General features: G+C 43.9%; 1 protein-coding gene across 1 annotated transcript in view; it reads left to right on the top strand.

Moving 5' to 3' along the window:
- Positions 1 to 25553, top strand: part of Sumf1 (sulfatase modifying factor 1) — an 84110-nt gene that overhangs the window by 17641 nt on the left and 40916 nt on the right. Inside the window, exons 4-6 of the mRNA XM_041637277.1 lie at positions 15455 to 15537; positions 17903 to 18025; positions 18811 to 18925. Coding sequence (XP_041493211.1) covers positions 15455 to 15537; positions 17903 to 18025; positions 18811 to 18925 — 321 coding nt within the window. The remainder of the gene's footprint in view (positions 1 to 15454; positions 15538 to 17902; positions 18026 to 18810; positions 18926 to 25553) is intronic.

Below are 25553 nucleotides of genomic sequence, written 5' to 3'. Positions count from 1 at the left end.
TTAAACAGTTGCATTGAGATGTAGTTTATATATTATACCATTCACCTTTTAAGTGTACAATTCAGAGTTGGTTTGGTATATTTTTAGAGCTGGGCAACCATCCCCACAGTCTTATTTTAAGTTGTTTTCATTGGCCCATGAAGGAACCTTGTTCTGGGTCCTTTTGAACTGAGCCTAGGAGTCCTTTCTGGCTTCTTTACTTTTTCTGATGATAGCATCTGTCCCACCCCAGTCCAGTCTTAGCTTTGCTGTAAGAAGCCCTGGTTTCTGTACTAGTTTCTCTTTTCTTTCTGGGACAGAATGCCCAAACAAAAAGCAGCTTAGGGGAGAAAGACTTTATTTTGGCTTAAAGTTTCAGAGGAAAGAGTCCTTTATGGCATGGTGGGCTGGGAGCAGGAAACTGGCTGATCACACTGCATCCGCACTCAGGAAACATAGAGAAAATACGTGGGACCAGGCTAAAATCCTCAAAACCTGCCCCCATGTTGTACTTCCTCCAGCAGGCCTCTACTTTCTAAAGGCTCAGTAGCTTCCCAAATATATTGTGCTTCCAGCTGGGGAGCAAGTGTTCAAGCCAAAGAGACTAGAAGAATGTTCTTTGTTCAGATCACAACTGCAACTCAATAGAGGTGTGTGTGTGTGTGTGTGTGTGTGTGTGTGTGTGTATGTATGTGTTCAGTGCCGCTGCATTGCCTCATCAGCAAGCAGAGTTTAAATAAGATACTGCACAGTTTCATGTTGATAGTTTCATTTCTGGGTTTTTAACTTAGCCTGTTCTGTATTATATCCTGTTTCTCAGGATAGGGGCAGAGGGGTCTAGCCCACAGCTACTCAGGACTTCATCCAGGATCACACATCTGTGCCAACCTGAGCTCTGTGATGACTGAGAAGAGGTTAAAGCAAACTCAGATCCTGCCTTGTGGTTTCCTCTTCACCCCCAGCTTTATGTTGTTACTGAAACCTGGACTCCGCCACATGGAGTGCGTTCTGCTTTTTAACTCCTTAGACTGAATTCTAAAAGGAAGTTTGTGTTCAGCCTTCTGATTCATAAGGCTCAGTCTCTGCTAGCTTCTTCAGGAAGTGGCCGTGGGAACAGTGTTCCTTCGTATCTGTTTGTTGGCAGCAGCTTCTTGTTAAGGCACTTCTAAACTCTCAGGTCAGTTTTGCTGGAGAGGAAATATCTGGTCCACATTTGTTTTTCTAGACTGTCTTACACACTTTGTTTTCTTTTGGAATAAAGTCTTGCTGTTGAGAAGTCTGCTACGTTTTCTTTTTCCTGGAAAACTGCTTATTGTTTTTGCTTGAGCGTTCTAGTGTTTTTTCCTTTTCAGTGTGTGGTGTTTGCTCTGTACGTGTGTTGTGGCACGGCTCACTGGGGGTCAATATTTTCAGGTGCAGGTTTGCTTATTCAAGCTGTATTTTCAGCATTGTGGGTTAAACATCCAAACTTTTTGTTATTGTTTTTATTTTTATTGTGCTTTTCTGTGCCTTTACTGCTCTCTCCCCATTTTTCAAGCCTTTATTTGTAAGATAATTTTACTTTTTGGGGGGTGGTAGCCTAGAATCTTGTGCTGTTAAGCAAGCACTATACTATCACGGCATACCTTCTGATCATGGTTAGTACTTGTTTTTTGAATTACCTTTGTCTTTATTTTACCTTAAGGTAAAATTTTATTCGTTTTTTTCTGTTGGGTCTCTGAAGTAATATTTGTAAAATGACTTTTTGTTTAATTTATAGTGCTTTATTGACTTTAGCAACTGTATGTTTATGAATTATGGACTTGCTCTTTTGTCTGTAATTTTATGAATATTATTTACTTTATTTTGGAACAGCGTGTTGTCTCTGTGTGTGGGAAAGCACTGGAGCATGTATAGGAGCTCACATGGGAGCTATTGTTCTCCTATAGTTTAGATGTGATTGTACTAGAAGATTAGTTGCAATATGGTAGTGTGGAGAAGTGGTAGAATTTAAGTAGACTATTAAGATAAACTTTAACCTTTCCTATTAGGAGGTAATTAGGGGATGCTGGGGATGCTGCCTACCAAGGGGATTGATTCTCTTCTTGTAAGAGTTGTAAAGGAGCTAGTCTGGGCTGGAGTGTAGTAGTAGGAGCGGCAGGCTGTGTCCCCGGCACCTGGCCGCCCGCACGGCTAGCTTTACCCGAAATAATTACACGGAAACTGTATTCTTTTAAACACCGCTTCGCCCATTTCTATCTAGCCTCTTCTAGGCTAGCTCTCGCACCTGGACTAGCCCATTTCTAATAATCTGCTGTAGCCCACGAGCTGGCTTACCAGGAATGATCTTAACCTGCATCTGCCTGGAGTGGGAGAATCATGGCGACTCTCTGACTCAGCTTCTTTCTCCCAGCATTCTGTTCTGTTTACTCCTCCCACCTATGTTTTAACCTATGAGGGCCAAGCAGTTTCTTTATTGCTTAACCAACGAAATCAACAGATTGATATATGACACTCCCACATCACTTCCCCTTTTTCTGTTTAAACAAAAAAATGAAGGCTTTAACTTTAACATAGCAAAATTACATATAACAAAACAGTTATCAAGTAAGAATTACAGTTATAATATTTACATCTATTTTATCTTTTATCATAACTAAGGAAAACTATAACTATCTATTCATTCTTCAACTCCATCAAAGACTCCAGAAGGATATAATATTACCTAAGTAAACAAGAAATCCAAAGCTCTAGAAATGACAGAGACATCTCGCTGCCTGTACAGTCACCCAAAGTTCCTCTGTACCATTGGGGCATCCATCTTCAGCCTTCAGGCCCATAGTATCCAGCAGACATTTTCATCAAGCAGGAAATTCCAAAGACAGTTCAGTCACTTTCTGCTGTGTCCTGCAGAATGTCTCGCAGACTCTTTCATGAATCAGGAACCCCGAAAGACCATCTCACCTTTAGGCAAGTTCAGCAGTCCTCTCTCTGCGGGTTCTTTGTGTCCAGTTTATGCATCAGTCCAGGCAAGAGCAGTTTCTTGCCCAAATGGCTATCAAACTCCATAAGGATCCTCTTCGATGCCCATCTTCCTCTCGAAGTAGATTGGTGCCCCCAGGAGCAGACATGTCTCATTGTCATGAAAAGTCCTAAGTTATTAAAATATTTTAAATGCCATATTCTGCAGCTTTTGAGAGATATGAAGAATGCCTATCTGAAATATATCTCTATATATCTAGAAAATCTAACTAACATGACTACAAGCTTTACTATTATCGATGATTATCCATTAACAAGAGAGAGAAAGGGCACTTTCTCTCTCTTGTCATCCTGATCTGGTCAGGTGAGTTTTTACTTGTAGGATTTCCCTTAGTTAGAGTTTCTGTGCAGGAAGGGAAGCCTGATGGGGCCAGTGTCAAGCTTGTGCGGTAAGAGTTCCAGTTTTTCCACGCTCATTGTGGGTTGTCACACTCAGGTCGCTGTAGTGGATGCTGTTCCTTCCCATTCCAGCTGCCCTCTGTGGTTTCCAGCAATACGTGTCAGTGGTTTGAGGAATTTCCCACAGTTTTTGATCCTGGAAAGTCTGAGTGAGAGAATGTTTCAGCATACCCCTGCAGGTTGAGGGGGACTGATCTCAGGAACAACTCAGACAGAGCACTTGGCTAGAGGCTGCTGTGCCCACCTGCTTTGATGCTTTGAATGCCCACCTTCATCTCTGTGGTCAGATCTCAGCTCTACTCCCCCTGGGAGGCCCATTTGACAACATCCTGTCTCACTCACCCACAATCCAGACTGACATGCTGTCTCTGTGTTAGGTGATCTTGTGGCTTCTTGTGCCCTTCTTCTGTACTGCTCACCTCTCCTATCATCATGATTGTGTAGGTATTTCATGAATGTTTGCCTTAGCTAGATTTCATTTTGTAAGGTGGGTTGAATGCCTCATGGGTTTTGTTTTTATTTATTTGTTTTGTTTTCTTTATTTTTGAGATAGGGTCTCTCTGTGTATCTCCGACTCTCCTGGAACTCCCTCTACATTTCATGCTAGCTTCAAACTCAGATATCAGCCTGGTTCTGCTTTCTGAGTGTTGGGATTAAAGGCATGAACCACCATGCCTGGCTTTGAGTTGTGTATTTACTATTCTATCCTTGGTACAGTGACTGTCACGTGATAAGTTTTTAATACCTATCTGGTAGAAAGAAAGCTTATCATTCAGGTATTGTGTTGGAGCATTTAGTTTTTGAAAGAGCAGGGTTCAGACCTAGTATGACTTATCTCTCTGGCTGCAAAGGCAGCTCTTCCTTGGGGAAAGATACTGGCTTGGTCATCAGGGTTGAGGTGAGTTCAGAGCTGCAGAGTTATTTGGAACAGGCAGTCTAGGGCTGGATGATTGGATAAGATAAAGTGCTTCTGTCATTTGTACTTTTACTGAAAAGAATAGTTGTTTGCTTGACTTAGGAGTCAGTGTGTGGTGTGGGCTCAGGAAGTAAACTGTGATAATCCTGGAAGGGGAGAACTTAATTTAATAGGATAACAGGGCACAGTTGCTCTCCTCCAGCCTGTTCCAAGGCACCTGATCAGTATGAGGTGCATGAGGTAAGGTGGGGTCAACAATGCCTGTGTAATGTGCAATTTCAAAAAATTCTTTTTTTAGAATTTATTTTTATTTCATGTACATTTGTGTTTTGCCTGCATGCATGTCTGTGTGAAGGCATTGGATCACCTAAAACTGGAGTTAAAGGCAATTATGAGCTGCCATATGGATCCTGGGAATTGAACTTAGGTCCTGTGGAAGAGTAGCTTCAACCTTCCCAGCATAGGTCTTTTAAGGCTCAACTTTGATCAAGGAAAAGAATGAGTCTAACCTTCGTTTCCCCAATTGAATGTTGGTATTTATATCATCAACTCCACTATAGAAACAAGGTAGATTACAGGTAGATTACTCATGCCCAAGGATACCCAGCTTTAAGAAATCCAATTGTGCCTGGTAGTGTTGTGTAGAGCGGTGGGCCGCTTCCCGCTACCCAGCTAGCTTTACCCAAAATAATTACATGGAAACTGTATTCTTTTAAACACTGCTTGGCTCATTAGTTTTAACCTCTTATTGGCTAGCTCTTACATATTGATCTAACCCATTTCTAATATTCTGTGTAGCACCATAAGCTGGCTTACCAGGAAAGATCTTAACCTGAGTCTGTCTGGAGTGGGAGAATCATGGCAACTGCCTGACTCGGCTTCTTTCTCCCAGCATTCTGTTCAGTCTACTCCGTCTACCTAATTTTCTGTCCTATTAAAGGGCCAAGGCAGTTTCTTTATTTAACCAATGAAATCATCACAAAACAGAAGACTCCCACATCATGGTAGTGGTGGTACACACCTTTAATTCCAGAATTTGGGAGACTGGGGTGGGTGGATGGGAGTTTGAGGCCAGCCTGGTCTACAGAATGAATTTAAAGACAGCCAAAGCCACACAGAGAAACACTATCTCAAAAAGAAGTTAAAAAAGAGAAATCAATATGTGCAAATAAGAAATTAACCGTGGGCTACTGTACACCCATAATCCCAGCATTCAGGAGGCAGAGGAGGGATAACAGTTCAAGGCCAGTCTGAACTATATAAGAAGGCCCTATCTAAAAAAAAAAAAACCCAAAACCGAAAACGGGTGAGTTAGAGATGTAGCTCAGTGGTAGCACACATATGTCCCTGGATTTGATCTCAGCACTGTCAAAGAGCAATAGCAAGGACGAGAGTGAGAGAGAGTATTTTAGTGGAATTTTCAAAATACCCTTCAAGTATATTTTCTATAGATGATTATTTTTCAGGCTTATTGAAGTCAGAGTTATGTACACACTATATAAGTACTATACCATGGCCTGCACCCACAGCCCTCCACATAGAATTAATTTATGTGTTATAGTCATACTGTGCCTTAGTTACTCGTCTGTTGCTGTGCTAAGTCACAACGACTGATGCTACTTATAGAAGAAAGAGTGTATTGGGGCTGATAGTTTCAGAGGGTGGGTCCCTGATCATCATGGTAGCGGGCATGGCAGCAGGTAGATAGGCAGTAGGCAGGGAGAGATAGAAAGAGAGAGAGAGAGAGAGAGAGAGAGAGAGAGAGAGACAGAGAGATACAGAGAGAGAGATACAGAGAGATACAGAGAGATACAGAGAGAGAGAGAGAGAGAGAGAGAGAGAGAGAGAGAGAGAGAGCGCTAACTGTGAATGGTATTGGCTTTTGAAACCTTAAAGCCCACCTTGTAGGGACACACCTTCTCCAACCAGGCCACACACCCCAATCCTTCCTAAATAGTTCCACCAATTAGGAACCAGGCATTCAAATACATATGCTGTGGCGTCCCTCTCATTCAAACTACCATATATGGGCATTATGGTTAAATCTACTTGATCTGTGTATATGTGATACAGGATTCTGCTTAGTGCTCTCAAATTATGTAAAGATGGGGCATACTGCCGCCTATTACACCCTCTGTCAATGTTAAAGGTTTTTGTTTCTTTTTATAACAGTACTTTCTTTTCTTATTCCTTTTAAGAAAACATCCAAATCAGTACCATATCCTATGTCTATCTACATTTCAACTGAGAAAGAGTAAAATTGATCAAGTTTTAGCTTTCACTGAATGCGTGTGTTCCTTGAGCCATCCTCACTTTTTGCTTATAACGTCCAATCCTGCAAGTGTTTCCAGTCTCCCTGTGAAGACCTGAGATGTCGTGTATGCTAATTGTGGGGATAATGGTCCAGGACGGGAAATTTCACTAAGAACTGAAGCAAAAAGTCTTGAAAATTTTGTAGTTTCACCCTTCATAACAAAAATATTTGTGTTCTGTTTGAAAACACAAACATTGTTCTCTTCATAGCAGCCTATGAAGTCATCAAGGTCCCTGCCTTAGGATTTAGTTAGAAGTCATTCGTCTGACCTGACAGCATCTCTACTGTGGTGATGATTTTGTCTTCACCCTTTACTAGAGCCTGTTCTGATGAGTTTGTGTTGCTAAGCGTAGAGACATTTTAGTTACCATGCTCTCTGTTCCACTTGATTCTTCCAGTTGTTAGTTAGGGATTCCTTCAGTTTTATTTATACTTTGTGAATTTGAATAGATCTGCAGTTTCTCATTGTTCGCTGGTGCCAGTTGAAAAATTCTCCCTGACTGTTTTTATAAGGATAGCTGTCATGTTTATACTACATTTCAAGAAACCTCTGACTTTTTAATCTGCTTGTCTAAATGCATTCAGTTTTTGAGCGAGAAGTTGTAAAATTGTGAGCTTGACATCTTTAAACTTGAATGTGCATAATTACACAGTATTCCATCTTTTTTCTGTGTGGGTTTTATTCTGGGCTGAGTGTGTATAAGAAGCATAATTTACCACCTCTGGCAAGAATAAAGGCATTTTGCTCTTTTCCCCTTCCTCCTTCTTATAAGTTCTTACTACAAGTCTGGCTATGTCCCACGGGAGAGGTGGGAAACCATGTCTTTGCTCTGTGGTGCCCATTTCTTGAGGGGGCATGAGACTCACATGGGTTCTGTTTTCATTGCCATTGGTCACTGGCAGGCTGGTACAGCTGTTTCGACTTAAACCCAAGTCAGTTGCTATGGAAATGGCTGAGTAGAACTAGGTCATGTTTAAAGCCTTTTCCCTTGAATATAAAGCAGTGCTATAACTTGAGGTTGTCTTGGTTGAGCAACAAATGTGTAGGTGGACAACCACATCCAACAGAGACTTTCTTGTCTTAGGATGAGGTGGTTTTTATGTTTTTATGGCAGCCTGTCCTCATTGCTGCTTCTTCTCAGTAAACAAAACACCCAGAAAAGAACAGTGTTAGGGGTAGGATCATTTGCAGTATAATGCTGGATAACTCCCCATGTGTGTTTGTTCATAAAAGTTGCTTTATTTTATAAAGTCTCCTAAATGTGATGGAATAGCTTTTATTCTCAAGGCAGAGCCAGAAGTTCAAAGACAAGTTCTTAAAGACGTGGAATTAATAGCCCTGACATTTGGGACTGAAGAGATGGCTAGGTTAGGAACATTGGTTTCTCTTCCAAAGGTTCTGGGTTTGATTCCTAGCATCCACATCTTCTGGCCTTGTTAGGTTCCAGTAACACATGTGATGCCTAGATATACATGTAGAAAAAGACTCATACACATTTAAATAAAAATCAGACATGTTGATGCCTGTGACCCATGTTACCACCAAAGGTGCATGATCTTTGCTAATACCTGAAGCCATGTTGTTGTCGTTGGCCAGTGCTGCCACTGAGGGCCTTGTCTGGCTCCATGGTCTTACTGCAGGCAGGGGTTATATTGATGTCTAAGATTCATGCTGTTGTTAGAAACTCTGTGAAAGTCCTTGATCCATGTTACCACTGACTGTGAAGGGCAAGAAAGTTGGATGACTGTAGACTCATAGTTGAGAAAGAGAGATATAGAAGGCTTCTGTGACACCACCCACCAAAAAAAAAAAAGTAACAGCCTAGAAAGAAAGCCATTGAAGAGAAACTTTAACAATTGTGATAAAGATGCTGAAATGTAGCTCTCCACAAATGATGGAGAAGTAGAGTGGGGAAGGATTCAATTTTCTTTAAGGGGCTGGCCACTGAAGTTTGACCATGCACCAGTGGTTGTGTGGGCAGTGCAATTGGACCTGTCCGTCCTTCCTTCCTTCCTTCCTTCCTTCCTTCCTTCCTTCCTTCCTTCCTTCCTTCCTCCTCTTTCTCTTCCTCCTGTTCTTCCTCCTCCTTTTCTTCCTATCCCTCCTTTTCCTTTCTTTTTCCTCTTCCTTCCTTCTTCTTCCTCTTCCTCCTCTCCTTCTTCATCAGAGGGGTGGGGTGGGGCAGAACTCTGAGGACTAGGAAGTAGGTGTGATTGGAGTACATGATGTGATTTAAATACGCACACACACATATATTAAAAAAATTTAAAAACTGATATTTGCAAGAAGAAGGTATTCATGACATTGAATGGAGTGTACCATGAGTTTAGTCAGAAAGCATCTTGGCTCATCCAGAGCAAGTTGTCCAGGATGAGCAAGGCCATGCCCGGTCTCAACATAATTATTGTGGAGTGGCTTTAGTTTCTTGTGTCATTTGGAGACTTTGACTCTGCATCTGACTATCACAGTGGTAACTACGGGCAGTCTCATGGGCTGGCATGTCATTAGTGTCCTTATTTGTGCTGAGGCTTTGCCTAGTTTGGAAGTCATCCTCCTGTTTGTCCTCTCTGTGGTGCATCTTACTGCAAAGGAACAGGCTGGCTTATGTGTAGATAGTTCTTGAATCAAGCCCATGATGAAAAACTATCATAACATACTCTTTTTGGGAATCCTTTGATGCAACACATGCTGTTCCTTGACTTTATAGCCCATGGGCACTTCCCACAGCCTGTGAGTATTCTGAAGGGGTGATCTGATGGGTGGATGAAGCACAGACTGGAAAGCTATTGGTGATAGGTTTTTACTAATTGACATATGTGTTCTATAGACACTTTAAGATGATTTTGTAACATGCAATGACATGAATAAATAATAGTGAGACTAGTAACTAACACTTGGTGATTCTTATTCCTTATCCAAATGCTTTGTATGCATTTTGTTATATAATTTTTATAATAACTATACGAAAACAGGGGATTTTTATCTCCACTTCTCAAGTGAGTAAACCGGGGTCTGGACAGGGTAGAAACCTTGAGGTTTCATGTCTTGTAGCATGTAGTACTGTTTTCAAGTGCAGGTAGCATGTACCTGCTAGATAGTCAGGCGCGTTTATCACTGTACCAGTGTGAAGTGTGCATTAACATTTCAGATAACCAATGCTTTTCCCGATTGTGGTGGACGGTTTGCTCTTCAGGGGAACATGTGGCAATGTTTTGATTCATTTCTGCATGTGCCACAGTGGATATGCAACTGGTGTGCAGTGGGTAGAGGACAGAACTGCTGCTACACATTCTGCCTTCCACAGGAGGCCCCAACCAAGATTGAATGGCCTAGAGAGTGTCCAGATGCCAAGGCCGATAAAGCACAGGAAAAAGCGTGCATCTCTTCTGGTCCTTCACCTTGTTAAGTGTATATAGATTTTCCTGGATTTTTTTTATTTACTTCTAACTATACTAACGTACATTTTAACACAAATATTTTATGGAAACAAAGTCAGATCAATACTCTATAGGTTATCTTTATAACAATGCATGATACATTTCCATGTTTAGGTAAGTTTTAATAACTAAGTTTAGGACAGCTGGGTAATTTGTAATTTTTATTTAGAAGCAGTGTTCTGTGAGTCCGCACGTATCTCTGCATTTCTTGCTTGTGTTCTGTGTAGTCTGCATATATCTTTGCATTCAGATCTTGCTGTTTTGGATTAAACAGGACTTTGTGGTCTTTGATCAAAGACTTGGGGTCACAGTATCTCCTCCTTATGCCCTGCATCATGGGTTCTTTTTTTCTCTGTGGATATCAGTGAGGCTGGTCATTGTATAGCTCCAGGACCTTAAAACTTGTTCATTTTGGGTGGTGTGCTAGAGTATTGTAAAACTCAAGAAAAGAAAAAAATCAAAAGCCGAGAAAGAGAACGTGAAGGGAAATCAGGAACCTTGTTCCAGATGAGAATGTTAGGATAAGTATGTTACTGATGAGCATGTTACTGATGAGTACGCATCTGGATGCAAGTTTGAATTTCAGAGACATACTGGAAATGGAAAGAAAATGAGGTGACTAGCTTTATACTTTGTACCTCATTTTGCAATTAAATAATTATTATGTATTAAAAAAAACCTGTCAATATACTAACTATCCTAAACTGTGCTCTGATAGTTCCTGGTGACATCATACGAGCCTGAGGCGTTTTCTTCCCCATTAGGGATCTCCACCTGGTAAAGCCAGATTACACTACAGAAAAAAATTTCAGGATGAGCCAGAGTAGAGTGGAGTTAGTGAGCTCATTGAGTATTTAGACAGCAAGTCATCTGGGGAATGACAGGACACTGCCCCAGGCTTTTGGACAGTCATGCTTGGCTGCCACACTGCTGTGTGTGATCCACGGCTTTCTAGGTTGCATTCTACAACAGATGTTATTTATAACAAAGTTTAAGCAAGGCTCAAAGTGGAAGTAAAAATGTACGAGTTGGCTTACTTATTTTCCTTAAAGACTTTTTAAAATGTAGGGTGTTTTTTTGTATTAGGCTTTCAGCTTAGATGTAGGCATGAGAAAGGAGTGCTAACACGGTAAAGCTCAAGATTACTATGGTTCTGCTCATTTGTAGTTTTAGCATCTTTGCTTTGTTTTTGACTCAGCAAGAAAGGCCAAGTAGATTCCAGGTAAGGAGAACTTCTTTGTTTTCTCACACCCTTTTGCTTTTTTCCGTTGTTCTATCCTATATCACAGGGACCCAGAGACTCCCTCTGGGAATTAGGCTTGGTGCTTGTCACCCTCTGTAAGTATCTGTAGCCAGCTGAATTCAAGGAAAAGCTAGGGATAATGAAAGACTTGACAGGCCATTGCTGTAGCAGCCCTTGGGTCTTCTATGGGGAACCCAACTCCATGGATATCCTTGGAAGAACGGTTGGGGAGCTTGGGGAACTTCTCCTAGCCTTGTCTTTGTTGTCCCTTCTAAAGCTGGGTTATGTGGAACCTGCAGCCCTTTCCACAAAGTACAGTGAGCAGAGGTGGGTGCTACCTAAAGTCGTAAGCTCTTTGAAGAATATTCAAATTACTATTTATTATAGCTCCAAAAGGGAAATGCCCAGTTGCCCATTGGCAGGCAGAATGGATATAAACATACATTGTATTCCTTTTCTTTCTTTTTCTTTCTTTCTTTCTTTATTTTTTTTATTGAGAAAAGGAGAAAAAAAACCAAAAAAACAAGTTTCCACCTCCTCCTAGCTTCCCATTTCCCTCCCCCTCCTCCCACCCTACGCCCCCTCCTCCCACCTTTCTCCCCCTCCCCCCACTCCTTTCCCCCTCCCTCTCCAGACCAAAGAGCAGTCAGGGTTTTCTGCCCTGTGGTAAGACCTAGGACCTCCCACCTCCGTCCATATCTAGGAAGGTGAACATCGAAACTGGCTAGGCTCCCACAAAGCCTTTTCATTGCTAAAGGTGAAAGAATTATTTCAAAATACAAAATGGCATGAGAAAAAAAAATTAAAGGCATCCCAGTATCTACCATCCATATTTGATATAGTTTGTTTTTTCTTTTTTTAACTTTCAGAGCTAGGATCTTCCACTAGCAGTGTTTTGTGCTGCGAGTGGAGTTGGGCAGACCGAGTTATGTGATTACCTCCTTGAAATCCAAGAGTGGGTGACCTGAGCTTTCTGTGCACATCCTCCCTTGACACCAAGCGAATTGCCTGTCACGGGCACCACACAGAATTTACCAAGATTAGCTGCCGATGAAGTGAAGGAAGCCATGCTTTCCGTTTCCGAGTGCTGCCATAGCCAGTGCCTGCAGCTGTGGGGAAGGACAAAGCGCCATTCTGTTGAAGTGCTTCAAGCAAATGCCCTTTTCATCAGATTGTTGTGCAGATACCTTAAATGTTTTTTTTTTTTTTTTTTTTTTTTTTTGGTTTTTCGAGACAGGGTTTCTCTGTGGTTTTGGAGCCTGTCCTGGAACTAGCTCTTGTAGGCCAGGCTGGTCTTGAACTCACAGAGATCCGCCTGCCTCTGCCTCCCGAGTGCTGGGATTAAAGGCGTGCGCCACCACCGCCCGGCCCTTAAATGTTTTTGATTGTGCTAATGTGAAAAAAAAATAAATGAGAGTAGTCTTGATGTTCACAGTGACAGTGTTCACTGTTGGCAGGGACACAGTCCCTGTCACTTCCACCCCAGCAAGCTCACAAGAATGCAGTCTGTTGAGAATACTATTGTCATGGGGCTAAACTTGAGTCTGCTCTAGTTTTTGTTAGAAGAGTCATGCCCAGCTTTCTGTTCTTCACTGTTAGCAGTAATGATTGATCTATGTGTCTCCTTATGACTGCTTGTCACAGGGCCATGCTCAGTGAGACTGGTTCCCTTTCCCCACTGCTTGCTCAGTCATTACCCTAAGTTGCTAAGGGCAAGCCTTAAGCCCATTTTCTAGAATTCTTCACTCTAATAGAGCTGCTGCTCTATTTGCAAATGAGCAAGCAGGCCTGGAGGGATTAAATACTGTAACTAGCAGAGCCATAATTCAAAGCTAATTTTGATTGGCATCACAGCTTTAGGTTCTAACCAGTCACTCAGTGGGAACCCCTTCTCCCTCTCATTACTCTGGTGAACACGATTAACAGAACCCTAAAAAGTTGTTATGTTTCTAGTAACAATTTTCTTAGTGCTTTGCAGTCTTACTGGATTGGGCCTTCTCTGGAGTCTGAGTTAGTTGGGGCTGGATCTTGATCACATTTCACAGATGAAAGCTGTCGGGAAACATCATGAACTTACCCAGCTAATGTTGGGCTGCAGGTTGAACCATGGTCTTTTAAACATAGTTCACTTGTTTTCCCTATGTGTTTTTACTTGATCCATGCCCTCTTTGGATAACCTTCCACCTCATGTTTAACGTGAAGATTAACTGTTTCCCCTTTTCTTTTATTCTTTATTTACTCTTTGGAAATTTCACATCACGCACCCCAATCGTGCTCACTTCCCGGTCCCTCTATATCTACCACACATCCCTGCAGCATGTTCTCCCAAAGTTACTTCAAAACAGAACAAACAAAAACCTACCTTGTTCTTCCATCTTTCCAACACTCCTTCATTCATTCTAGTGGCATTGGGAGCTTCAGTGTGTTACTCAGTAAACCCTTTTGCCCCACCTGCAAAATGTTCATTGCCATTGGGCCCTCACTGAAACCCTCTTGGATATCTTGCCCCAAGTCGTGAAGATCCCAAGGCTATCATTCTGCAGGACAATCCCTTTGTGTACTCCAGCAGGTCAGAGATGGTACAGCTGTTAGGGTGGGCCAACCCAAGGCCTAGAATGTGGGTCTGGGTGGTGCCTAAGCTGGTCAGTCTTCTCTCGTAGGCCCATGCCATTGGAGCCAGCTCTCCTATGGCTGTGGTGAGGGGTAGGGCCATCTCTCATGAGTGCTGGGGATCAGCTCTCCTTTGGGGGGAGGGTCCAGCTCTCCTGCTGCAGTGTCTAGCAAGAGTCAGGGCCAGCTGTCTTGGGTGCAGTGAGGGACAGAGCTGGCTTAGCAAGGCCCTTGGCTTTCAACACATATGTGGTAACATGAGTCATGGACATCAGCCCATGTTGGGCTACAGACCTAGACATGGCCCATGGCAGTAGCCCAGGCCTGAATGACCTCCATGGCCATAGGTGGCAGCAGGGGTCACTATGATTGGTGTGGCCCTGGCTGCAATATGGTCCTCAGGCACCAACATGGTCTCAGATTGTAGCCTAGGCCCCAGGTATCCGTGCGGCCTTTGGTGGTATCGTGGGTCACAAACATCAACATAGAACCTGACTGTGGTAGGACCGGGGACCCAGACATGGTGCTTGGTAGCAGCCCAGGGTTGGATGTCACCATGGTCCCAGGTGGCAGTGCAGGCCACTCAGATTGGCATGGCCCCTGTGGCAGCAAAGCAACAGACCCCTGGCATTGGCATTGCCTTCTATAGTATTAGGAACCACTGATGCCAGCACAGACCCTGTCTGCAGTAGGGCCAAGGATGCAGACATGGCCCTTGGCAGCAATCCTCGCCCAGACAACACCATGACTTCAGCTTCCAACACCAAAATGGCCACAGGATGCTGCCTAGACCCTGGGCATCCACGTGGCCTTTAGTGGTACCAAAGGCTATAGCCATTAGAGACCCACCTATGGTGGTACCAAGGACCCAGAAATGGTCCATGGAACAGCCCTGGCCTGGATGACACACATGGCCCCAGGTGGCAGTGGGGGCCACACAGATTGGTGTGGCCCTGGCAGCAACATGGCCCTCATGCGCCAACATGGCCACAGGATGCAGCCTAGACTGTGGGCATCCTTGTGGCCTTTGGTGGCACCACAGACTGTGGACATCAACATAGACCATGGACCCAGACGTGGTCCTCATCAACTGCCCTGGCTTGGATGTCATCTTGGTCCCAGGTGGAAGCACAGGCCACTCTGGTAATGTGGCTCTCAGACACCAACGTGGTCCCATGTGGCAGCCCAGATCCTCCCCGTCATTTAAGATGGAGATGTGCCTTTTTCCCACTAGTCACAGATTTTAGAGGATCAATGGGCAGGGGAACCTTACAAAATCCCGGAGCTATGCAATGCTTACATACCCATGTCTGCTGAGTCACTTGTTCCTTATGGTATGGATTAATAGTTTTTTGTTTAAAGATGTATTTACTTGTAACTCTGTTGTCCTGATATTCTGTAAAGGCATATGTTTTTGAATGAAAAGACCTCATGACCTTAAGTGAGATTTTTACTTATCTTTTGGCTGTGTATATGAGTTCAGTGTTTTCTGGAGTCATGGTAGCTGACAGGGCCTCTTCTTGGTTGCTTTGAGGTTGCAGCTGCTCCATGGTGGTTACCTGTCAAAGGCGCTAACTGGAGGCACCCAGAGGGCCCAGACTCCAGCATTCTGCACAGGTGAGTCTGGTCATGCCTAGTTTATGGGGTTCATTCAAAAAAAAAAAACCAATTCTGTGCTCTTGCAGAACTCAGTAGCTGTCTTCATATGTAAAGAGAATGGCAAGCGTGGCCAGCCGCTCTTGGGGAAGGAAGTGGATGGCAGGAAATAATGTCTGCAAAGGCCTAGCCACTGTCTTGTCAGAGTTCTCCTCACAGATTTCTTCCCTTTGGATAGTCAATCACAAATGTCATGACACGTTTACTAATGGCAGTCTAGCCATGAATGAGTCTTTATGTGGGAAAAGACTCTCTTATGGATAAGTAGTTGCGTCCTACCAGGTGGCCTTGGGTATAGGATCCATGCGCTCTGTAGTCCTGCAGTGACATACTTAGAAGCCACAGTCTGACTAAAAAAAAAAAAACAGAGTGGCAAGTCGGCCAGCAGGTCTCCAGGGTGACAAGGAGGTAATTATCTCAAGCAAAAATAGAGATGCATGCTAACCCTGGAGATGGAGAGGGGATTCGATTATGACTCAGCTTCCCAACAGTCCGGGAACCGTGTTCTCCTAACCCGGTTCTTCAGATGGTGTTTTAGGCCTTTGTTTTTAACCACGTTCTGGGTTATTGCTCTTACAGCCAGGGAGCGGGGAGTACATGAAGTTCAACTTCAGAGATACAACCCCTTGACAGATACCGAACTTTTCACAGTTTGAGCTGGCTTCCTCTAGAAATAGACACTGAGGTAGGATGTTGTAGGATGCCTGGAGACCGGGGAGAACTGGGCTTCTTAGTTCCCAATTCATGTCTTCTGTCCCAAATCCAAAGTTGATTGTCAAGCTAATAGAAGGAAAACCCGAAGGAGAGTGCATTTTCAGTTTGTGGTGCTAAGAATTGTTCTCCCATTGGGCTGCACCCCCACACTGAACTGTACTTTTAAAATTTTGTACTAGATGCTGAGTTGCTCAGGAACATTTTTTGAGAAAGTTAATGAATATCCTGGTAGGAATTCAGATATGCATGAGGTGTGGAGTGGGCCATCTAATCACTTTAAAAAGTGACCAGTGGTTTCAGTGCCATTGACTTCCTCCATCTCTCAGGAAAGGCTGACTTTGCATCGGCCAGAACACTGATTCTCAACCTTACTAATGCTGTGACCTTTTATACAGTGTTCAGGTTGTGGTGACCCCAATCATAAAATCATTTTCATTGCTACTTCATAATTTTAGTTTTGTTAGTTATGAATTGAAATGTAAGTAAATATTTGATATATCAGATATCTGATATGCAACCCCAGAGAAGGGGTTGTTTGACTCCCAAAAGGGTTGTGACCCACAGGTTGAGAACCACTGTGCTAGTGTGAGACAGATTATGCTGGCTGATTCTTAGCAGGGTAGCAGAAAGACGCAAAGTTTAAAGTCAGGTGTCTGGAAACAGGCTAAGGTGAGAGTTTGACATGTAGAAAAGAATGTCTGTTAGCAACCCACACTTGAGTAAGGGAGTGGATGCAAAACTGCAGTGCTGATGGAGGAAGGTCATTGGTTAAATAAAAAGAAACTGCTTGGCCCTCATTGGTTAGAAGATAGGTGGGAGGAGTAAACAGAACAGAACGCTGGGAGGAAGAGGAAGTGAGCTCAGACTCCATAGCTCTCCTCTCGGGAGCAGACGCCTCAGAGAGATGCCATGCTCCGCTCTCCCGGGCAGACGCACGCCATGAAGCTCCAACCCCGGATGGACATAGGCTAGAATCTTCCCGGTAAGACCGGTGCCCACAGATTATTAGAGATGGGTTGATCGGGATATCAGAATTAGCCAGTAAGGGCTAGAGCTAAAGGGCCAAGCAGTGTTTAAATGAATACAGTTTGTGTGTTGTTATTTCGGGCATAAGCTAGCCAGGCAGCCGTGGTGCTGGGGACACAGCCCTGCCGCCCCTATTACTACACAGTGCAGGTCCAACAAAGCTCTGGCCCAGTTCACATGGAGCTCTGAGGTGTGTACAACCTATGAGCCAAGTCTCTGTGGGCCTTATGTTCCTGTTGTGATAGTCACTGGGGACTCGAAGGTGCCCCTGGCTGTTCGGCATCTGCTGATGGCACTCTCAGCAATGAACCAGTGGGCAGAGCTTCCCTGTGTCTACCATCTCTGTGGAATCTGTGGCATCCAAGGCTTCAAACTAAAGAAATGCTTGAGTTCAGGCCCAAGACTAGCTGTGACCCACTTGGGGGTCTAAGACTCACAGTCCCTGTGGACAGTACAGATGTGCCATGGCTAGTATTTGAAGTCATGACCAGATGGAGGGAGGGGTGACTATGATCGCTTTCTGAATAGAGTTCCTGTTTTCTGTTCAGGTCAATGTCTTTTTTTAACTGTGGTTGCTCCTCCCTAGGCCAAATCATCCGGTTCTCCATGTCTCCTGGAATGACGCTGTTGCCTACTGCACGTGGGCAGGGAAGAGGTTGCCCACGGAGGCAGAGTGGGAGTACAGCTGTAGAGGAGGCCTGCAGAACAGGTACTCACCTCGGAAGGCCTTGCATTATCCACCCTTCGCGGAGTCCACCCCTTCTCCCCCACCCCACCCCCGTCCTCTTCCTTTCAGCTCCGTGGAACTGCTATGGTCAGAAAGTTGATTAATGACAGCTCTTGTTCTTGCTAGCTTTTCTTCTTCCTTGTGAGGTCCTTTGGTGACACTAGGGGGTGAGTCACCAACTCTTTCCAGTTCCTAAAGCCAGGTATGGGGCCAAATGGGCTCTCTGCAGTCCCAGAGTAGTTCTAGCCGTGCATCCCCTCTTGTATATCCCTCCCAGAGCCGCTTGGCAGGCTGCCCTGTTTTTATTATTTTCTTATTTTAACTGTCTTCTGAAGCAGTGGTATTTCTCTGCTCCTACAGCCATAAGATAGAAAACTCATGTTTGGGTCACATCTTCTAGGAAAAGCTCCTTAAAATAGACAAGGCTTTAAAAAAAAGTGTGGTGTGCTGTGCCTGCTCATGCTACCATATAAGTCCAGGACGATGCCTCGTTTCTCAGATTTCTAGACGGCTTCTTTCAGCCACGTCATTTACTTCAGGCCTTCTCCCCAGTGAGGGGAGTCCACAGTTGTTATGCCCTTGCCATGAACTGTTATAAAGACATTTTTTAAGATTCCAATTAAAAGCTATATTTATGAGTATGTCTTTTAAGGCAGATGTTCATTTGGAACAAACGTGCATTGTTTGCTCTCTTTGGTTGCATCTTTTCTCTTGACTGCAGTCCAGAAGCCTGTGCACCGTGCTGATGCCTGTGTCTCTCCCGATAGGCTTTTCCCCTGGGGCAACAAACTGCAGCCCAAAGGCCAGCATTATGCCAACCTTTGGCAGGGCGAGTTTCCTGTGGCCAACACCGGGGACGATGGCTTCCAAGGAACTGCACCTGTGAGTAGGCAGTGTGGGTTTGTTTTTATTTTTGTTTTGTTTTGTTTTGTTTTAATAACTCTCCAGGGGTCCACCACCCATCTCCCAAATCAATGTGCAGGAATGCCCAACCTTAGCTTGGCTTATTTTTAGCCAGCTTTCCTAACTTAAATTATTCCATTTTTCTGTAACTATATTTTGCCTCTGGGCTTTTTACCTTTCTTAATTCTATATGTCTTTCTTCCCTTCTTACTCCATGGTTGTTTGTGTGACTGGCCCCTGGCATTCTGCTCTCCTGTTCTTGCTCTCTCTTGAACCTAGATTCTCTTTCTGTTTTATTCTCTCTGCCTGGCAGCCCCAGCTGTTTCTCTCTCCTGCCTAGCTATTGGCTGTTCAGCTCATTATTAGACCAGTCAGGCGTTTTAGACAAAGTAACACAGCTTCACAGACTTACACAAATGCAACATAAAAGAATGCAGCACATCTTTGCATCATTAAACAAATATTCTACAACCTAAGTGAGCATACCACATCTTAAACTAATATTCCACAGCAAGCCAGGCTTCTAGAGAAGGACATTGACCCTGGGAGTTAAGGCACTCTCGAAATGGGATGAAAGGACCTGGTGCTGCACCACGTGCCTCTAATACCAGCAGTTGGGAGGCTGAGGCAGGAAGATCAGAAGTTCAGTGTAGCGACATAGTGAGGTCTAGGCAAGCTCAAGTTACTTGAGACCCTATCTGAAGCACACAAAACCAGGGCCAGGGAAACTCCTCAGTCCGTAGAGGTACTTGCTGGCAAGTGTAGTGACCTAAGTTGCCACCTCGAACCTGTGTAGTGTAAGGAAAGAGCAAGCTCTCATAAGTCATCTCTTGGTTTCCACACTTGCCCTGTGGCACAAGCATGTCCAAATACATTGTGTGTCTGTGTGTGTGTGTGTGTGTGTGTGTACGCACACACACACACACACATACACACACTGTTAAAAACCAAAGCAAAAAACACAAACCAGTCCTCCCCCGCTCCAAAAAAAAATAAAGTGAAACGCATCTCTCGTTCTCTGGCTGGCATTGTTCTCCTGACACTATCGACCCTCAAGAGTGCTGAACGCTAGAAATCATCAGATGTTTCTTTCTGACTGTGTGATGCTGACCATAGGAGGTTTAGAAAGAGACACGCAGGGTAGAGGAAACTAGCCTGGAATTCTTCCCCTCAGGTTAGCATTATGGTCCCCACTTTTCCATTCATTGTAGGGTTCGTGGTGACTGTGGCAGCAGCTTTGCAGTGTGCCAGGCACAGTGCATCTAGCTCCTGCACTACTTCTTCCGGCCAAGAGGCCCCCACGAAGTCCTCATTCTGTACCCTGCTCCATACCACAAGTCTTGGCTAAGCCTGAAGGAAGGTAGAAATCATCACCTCCCTAAGACCGCTAATTTCTTACCAAAGAAAACTCTACGTCTGGAAGACGAACAGCCATCCTGAAGAAAGTTGAGGAGGAACCAGCTACCAGATGGCTTGGTTTGCCTTTTCTGCCTCTATTGAATAATGCATCGTCTCCCCTCAGTTTGTGTTGGCTTAACATATATGTAACTCACATACATGGAACTGGATACAAACACCAGGCATCATGAGCTTGTACAGGCTAAGTGTCCTCAAACAACTTGTTTTTTAACTTAATTCTGCTCTAAACACCGTGGTGCCTAACAATAGCTCAAACTGATTTTCAGTTTCTCTTAGATCAGGTGCTCCTTCGCTCTTTCTTTTCCAAGAATTTTTTGGTCTTTAACTCTCATTTAGATAGTTTTCAAGCTCAAGCTTTCCAACCATTTGGTCATATTCCAAATAACATATCTGTGTCAAATATATAAATAGACTTTGCAGGAAGAGTTTCTTGAGGAAAAAAAATACAAATTAAAAAAGAAAAAAAACTGTTTGAAAGACTCACTGGAAGAAAATGATTGTTTTCTTCAAACAAACCCTGTTATGGGCTATTTCTCCATCACAAAACTTCTTTCCTCATTATGGTAAGAGAAAGTAGAAATGCCTTTGTCTGGTCTGAAGAATGGTACCCCTCAAAACTTCTGCTGAAATATAGTCCTCAGTTTAACAGAGCTAAGAGAAGGGCCCCAGGGAGGTGACTAAGGGATGATTTGGTATCATGAGTACTTTCACAGACAGGCTCAAAGTTGAATAGGCTGTGCTATGGCTCTGGCCATAGGAGGACACAGTGCTCCTTAGTCTCTTCAAAGGGATACACAAATTCCTTTCTTACTGAGATTTCCAGTCTACGGCTATACCACCCTGAACGCGCCCGATCTCGTCTGATCTCGGAAGCTAAGCAGGGTCGGGCCTGGTTAGTACTTGGATGGGAGATTTCCATCTTAGACTTCCCAATTTCCAGATCTGTGAGACATGTCTGTGTTTATCAATGCTTCAGGCTATGGCATTTTGTTATAGCAGCACAAATTAACTGAGACAGTTTTTAAACAGAGCAGCACTACTGGACTGTCAGTAAGAGCTCCGTGAGAAAGGAACTCTTCTACGTCAATGAAAAGAAACAGGCCATGGGCACTCCTGAATACCACTTAGTGAAGAAAGTTTTCTAGGTTGGGAGTGTAGCTCAGAGGTAGAACACATGTTTAGCTACAGGCAAGGTATTGGGTTTGATTCTTGGAAAGAAAGGAAAGGGAGATGGGGTGTAGAGAGAAGTTTTCTAATTTTTAAACACTGATTACTGCTGGGAATATTTTTTAAAAAGTAAGAGATAGGTTGGTATATATATAAATATATATGGTGCCTGTATATGGTGGTGCCTGATATGAGTGCATCAAACTCCAGGAAAGTTGTTGGTTGTCTGGGCTGGTGAGGTGTCTCAGTAGGTAAAGATTCTTGCCACCCAGCTTGACCATCTGAGTTTGATCCCTGGGACCCAGATGTTGGGAGGAGGAAGACTTCCGTTAGTTGTCCTCTGATTTCCACGTGCACACTGTGGTACATGGCGCGTGCGCGCGCATGCACACACACACAAGAAATGTAATAAAAGGATGTTGACTATTAGCAAGAATAGTCCAGTAGCTTCACTTGTAGGTGTGGGTAACCCTTAAAATGGATAGCACTCCTTGTCTCAAACTCATTTCCAACTTTTTTTGGATGTAAACACCTGAAAGAACCTGGCAGGAAGGGAGACCTCGGCAGCAGGGGTCTCTCAGTATGTGGTGCCACCTAGAGCAGCTGCAATAAATCCTGAATCCAGGGCATGGCTCAGATGGAGCTGTAGAGACAGACCTCGGTTGTTATAGTAACAGCATTCTAGTGGGAACTGTGAAGGCCAAAGTACAGAAGTGTCCACGTGCTCAGCTGGACAGAATCGTTTTGTCCTGAGGGATGAACAGGTTCCATCCCAGAGGCACAGGAAACAGCCAGCGTTGTTTCCGTTGTTTGGAGAAGTCTATGGTAACTGTAATGAACCGAATCAATAATGTAAGCACTAGTCAGTTTTAGTAAAAGGCCACAGTAAAGCTGCTTTGGATAGTTATGGGTATTTCCTGTATTTACTACCACGGTATTGTATGCACATTTCATTAGGTGAGCTGAAGAAAAAAGAATTGAGCCATTTCTGGGTGCCGTTGTAACACAAAGCTCAGAGGGCCTGATACACACACACACACACACACACACACACACACACACACGGGGGGGGGAGGGTGAGGTGATAAGGATGCTCGGCAGATGTTTACTTTGCCTTTATTGTGGCATCATGATTGACCTAGGACCACCCTAGCACTTAGTTACACAAACTCCTGCTTTGCTTTCCCCTTGTTTAACATTAGTGTTTGACAGAGAGGTCACCAGGTGTCTGCAGAACTTCCCTGAAGACATTGCTCCTGGAGTTACCAAGATAAAATGGTTCTAGTTACCAGGAGTTCTGAAGGAACCCATTCTAGAAACAAGACTTGATCAAGGATGAGGCAAGCCTCTGTCTTTAAATTGAGTTGACATATACAAAAATGCCCTTGGATTGACCTGAACCATCCGCATGCTCTGGAAGACTTAGGACAAGAATTTAACTTTTTTGTTTGTTTGCATTTTTAAGACAGGGTCAGGCTAGCATAAAACTCACAGTCCTCCTGTCCCCGCTCTTTGAGTGCTCAGCACTGTGAAGTTAAGGCGCAGGATGGATATTCTGCTAGGTTACTGTCCCCCACCGTCATTAATTCAGTTTTGTTTTAACACTTATCGACTTGTGAGCCTGAAAGCGAGCATTTCAAGCGGGAGTGAACTTTTCCATTTGTTTTCACCCGAGGCTCCTGGAAGGAAGCTTTGGTTAGTGTGATACATAAAACCATGAGCCGTGAGCATTCATTCCCCTTACTGACCTCCTCACATGGACTAACTTAGTAATTCAGAGGATGGTAACTTCTAGATTTTACCTCAAAATCCTGGTATTTAAGGGGGAGGCAAATCTTTGATCAGACACGGTTACTTTCCTGTTGAGGACCAACAACACTCATGAAGGACAGATTCTTTTTTTTTCTTTTTTCTTTATTTATTTTTATTGAAAAAATTTCCGCCTCCTCCCCGCCTCCCATTCCCCCCCCCCCCTCTTCCCACTCCTCTCCCCCTCCCCCCACTCCTTTCCCCCTCCCTCTCCAGTCCGAAGAGCAGTCAGGGTTCCCAGTCCAGGGTCCTCCCCCCTCCATCCAGGTCCAGGAAGGTGAGCATCCAAACAGGCTAGGCTCCCACAAGGCCAGTTCATGCAGTAGGATCAAAACCCAGTGCCATTGTCCTTGGCTTCTCATCAGCTCTCATTTGAAGGACAGATTCTTGACAGCACCTTTGTCCGAACCTTCTAGCAGCCTGAAGATGGATTCCTTCCTCCAGAATCTGTGCTTCCGTTTCTTATCCCTCCTTCCCCATGACATCTTCCATTTTCTCCCCACAGCCATCTCATCTCTTTTCTTTCTTCTTCCTTCCATTTTAGTTCCATGGACTGTTTTTGGTCACCACCGTGTTTTTGAACAGATAGCTTATTCTGTGGCCTCCCTTCCCTTTTGTCTCTGACATTTGGATTGCAGACTTCTATTCCAGAGTATGCTCAGATTGCCCACTGGGGTTTGGCCTCTTGGAATTTCTGTGGCAGTTCCTATCATTTTACTTTCTTTGTCCCAATCTGCTTTTTGAGAGCTGGAGAGAGAGAGAGAGAGAGAGAGAGAGAGAGAGAGAGAGAGAGAGAGAGAGAGAGAATGCTAATATGAGAGTGTCTAATGTGGCCCAGGTTGGCCTCAAACTCACTATGTAGCCCAGGATGGCCTTGATCCTCTGATTTTACTCCCAAACGGTAAGATTGCCGTCATGCTTGTCATGCCCAGCTCTTTAGAGCTGAATTTTTAGTTTGAGACATTCTCTCTTTTTCTCTTCCCTCATTAAACTCGTTGCAATCTCATTTGCCACTGAGCCCCTCCCTGCCCATACTGGCTGCACATGGCATTTCTCAATGAGCCAAGGTACAAACAGGGCTGTTTCCATAGTAAATGCTGATTATGGAAGCAGCATGGTGGGGTTTTTCGACTTTCCAGCTCATCTTGATGAACTTCTCTTCAGTGTGGCTTTATAACTTTGATTGAAATGCTCTGAATTGCCCAAGCAGCAGATGCTTCTGTATTCATGTGTAGATGTAAAACCATCTGAAGGCACCCAGAAATGAATGTTAGTTTATTCATTCTTATAGTCTTACTTCATTAGTATGGGAAAGTATGAATTATGAAAAGAAGGGAAAAATCCTTAAAGATAACTACTTTTTTCATCACAATCTGATTTTTACAAAATGTCTATTGAAAAGAAGGGAAAGAATTTTTCTTTGTGCCTTTGCCCGTTTTATGATATTCCCCTCCTCCCTACCTCTTATGGGGACCAAACCTAGGGCCTCACAAGCAAGCACTCTATCACTGACCTAAACCCTCCGTCCTGGCTGGGAGACTTTTTAAGTCATGAAGTATCCTGGATTTACTGTTGTTCAGTTCGTGTTTTCCCCTCTTGCCCTCTGTCTTACATTAACCACACTTTGCTTCCATGTCCGTAGGTGGTACCCAGTGCTTTCTGACCTGCCTTTAGTTTGTGCTGTGCTTTCTTGGTGAATGTGGAATTTGCTGCACACTGCTGCATCCCAGAGACCTACTGTTAGAAACACATGGAAAATGAGTTAATGTTTTCCTTATTTAATGACAGTGACTGAGGCTCAAAGATAAGATAGTCAACTGGAGGGAGCAGTTGACTCTGGAGAGGGTGAGGTGATGTGGCAACTGGAGTCCTGAAGAACACTATGTGGTCCAAAATGCTGATACTTAGTGACAAGACTTATTCTGATAACGTATATCACAGGGCATTCCTGCTTATGATTTTGAATGCCTAGATACTGTTTGTCTGTTCTTGTTCCCCTCCTCCCCCCTCCACATTTACCCTCTCTCCCATACTAGTCAAGTCTTGATACTTATAGCTAGTGTTGGTCACTTAGTTCTGGGCCATTCAGTAAAGCCCTCTTAGCTTTCTGAATGCCTTCTGAGTGCTTAAAGTTAAAAAACAGCAAAGCAGAGGGGGCATAGCTTTTGCTTTTATTGTTTAGACTGTTTTTTGACAGGTGGGGATGAAAATC

This window comes from Microtus oregoni, unplaced genomic scaffold (genome assembly GCF_018167655.1).
Source record: "Microtus oregoni isolate MIOR12 unplaced genomic scaffold, Mior012 000002F_ref0000024, whole genome shotgun sequence".
Classification (NCBI taxonomy): Eukaryota; Metazoa; Chordata; class Mammalia; order Rodentia; family Cricetidae; genus Microtus; species Microtus oregoni.
This window is presented reverse-complemented; position numbering and strand designations above follow the sequence as displayed.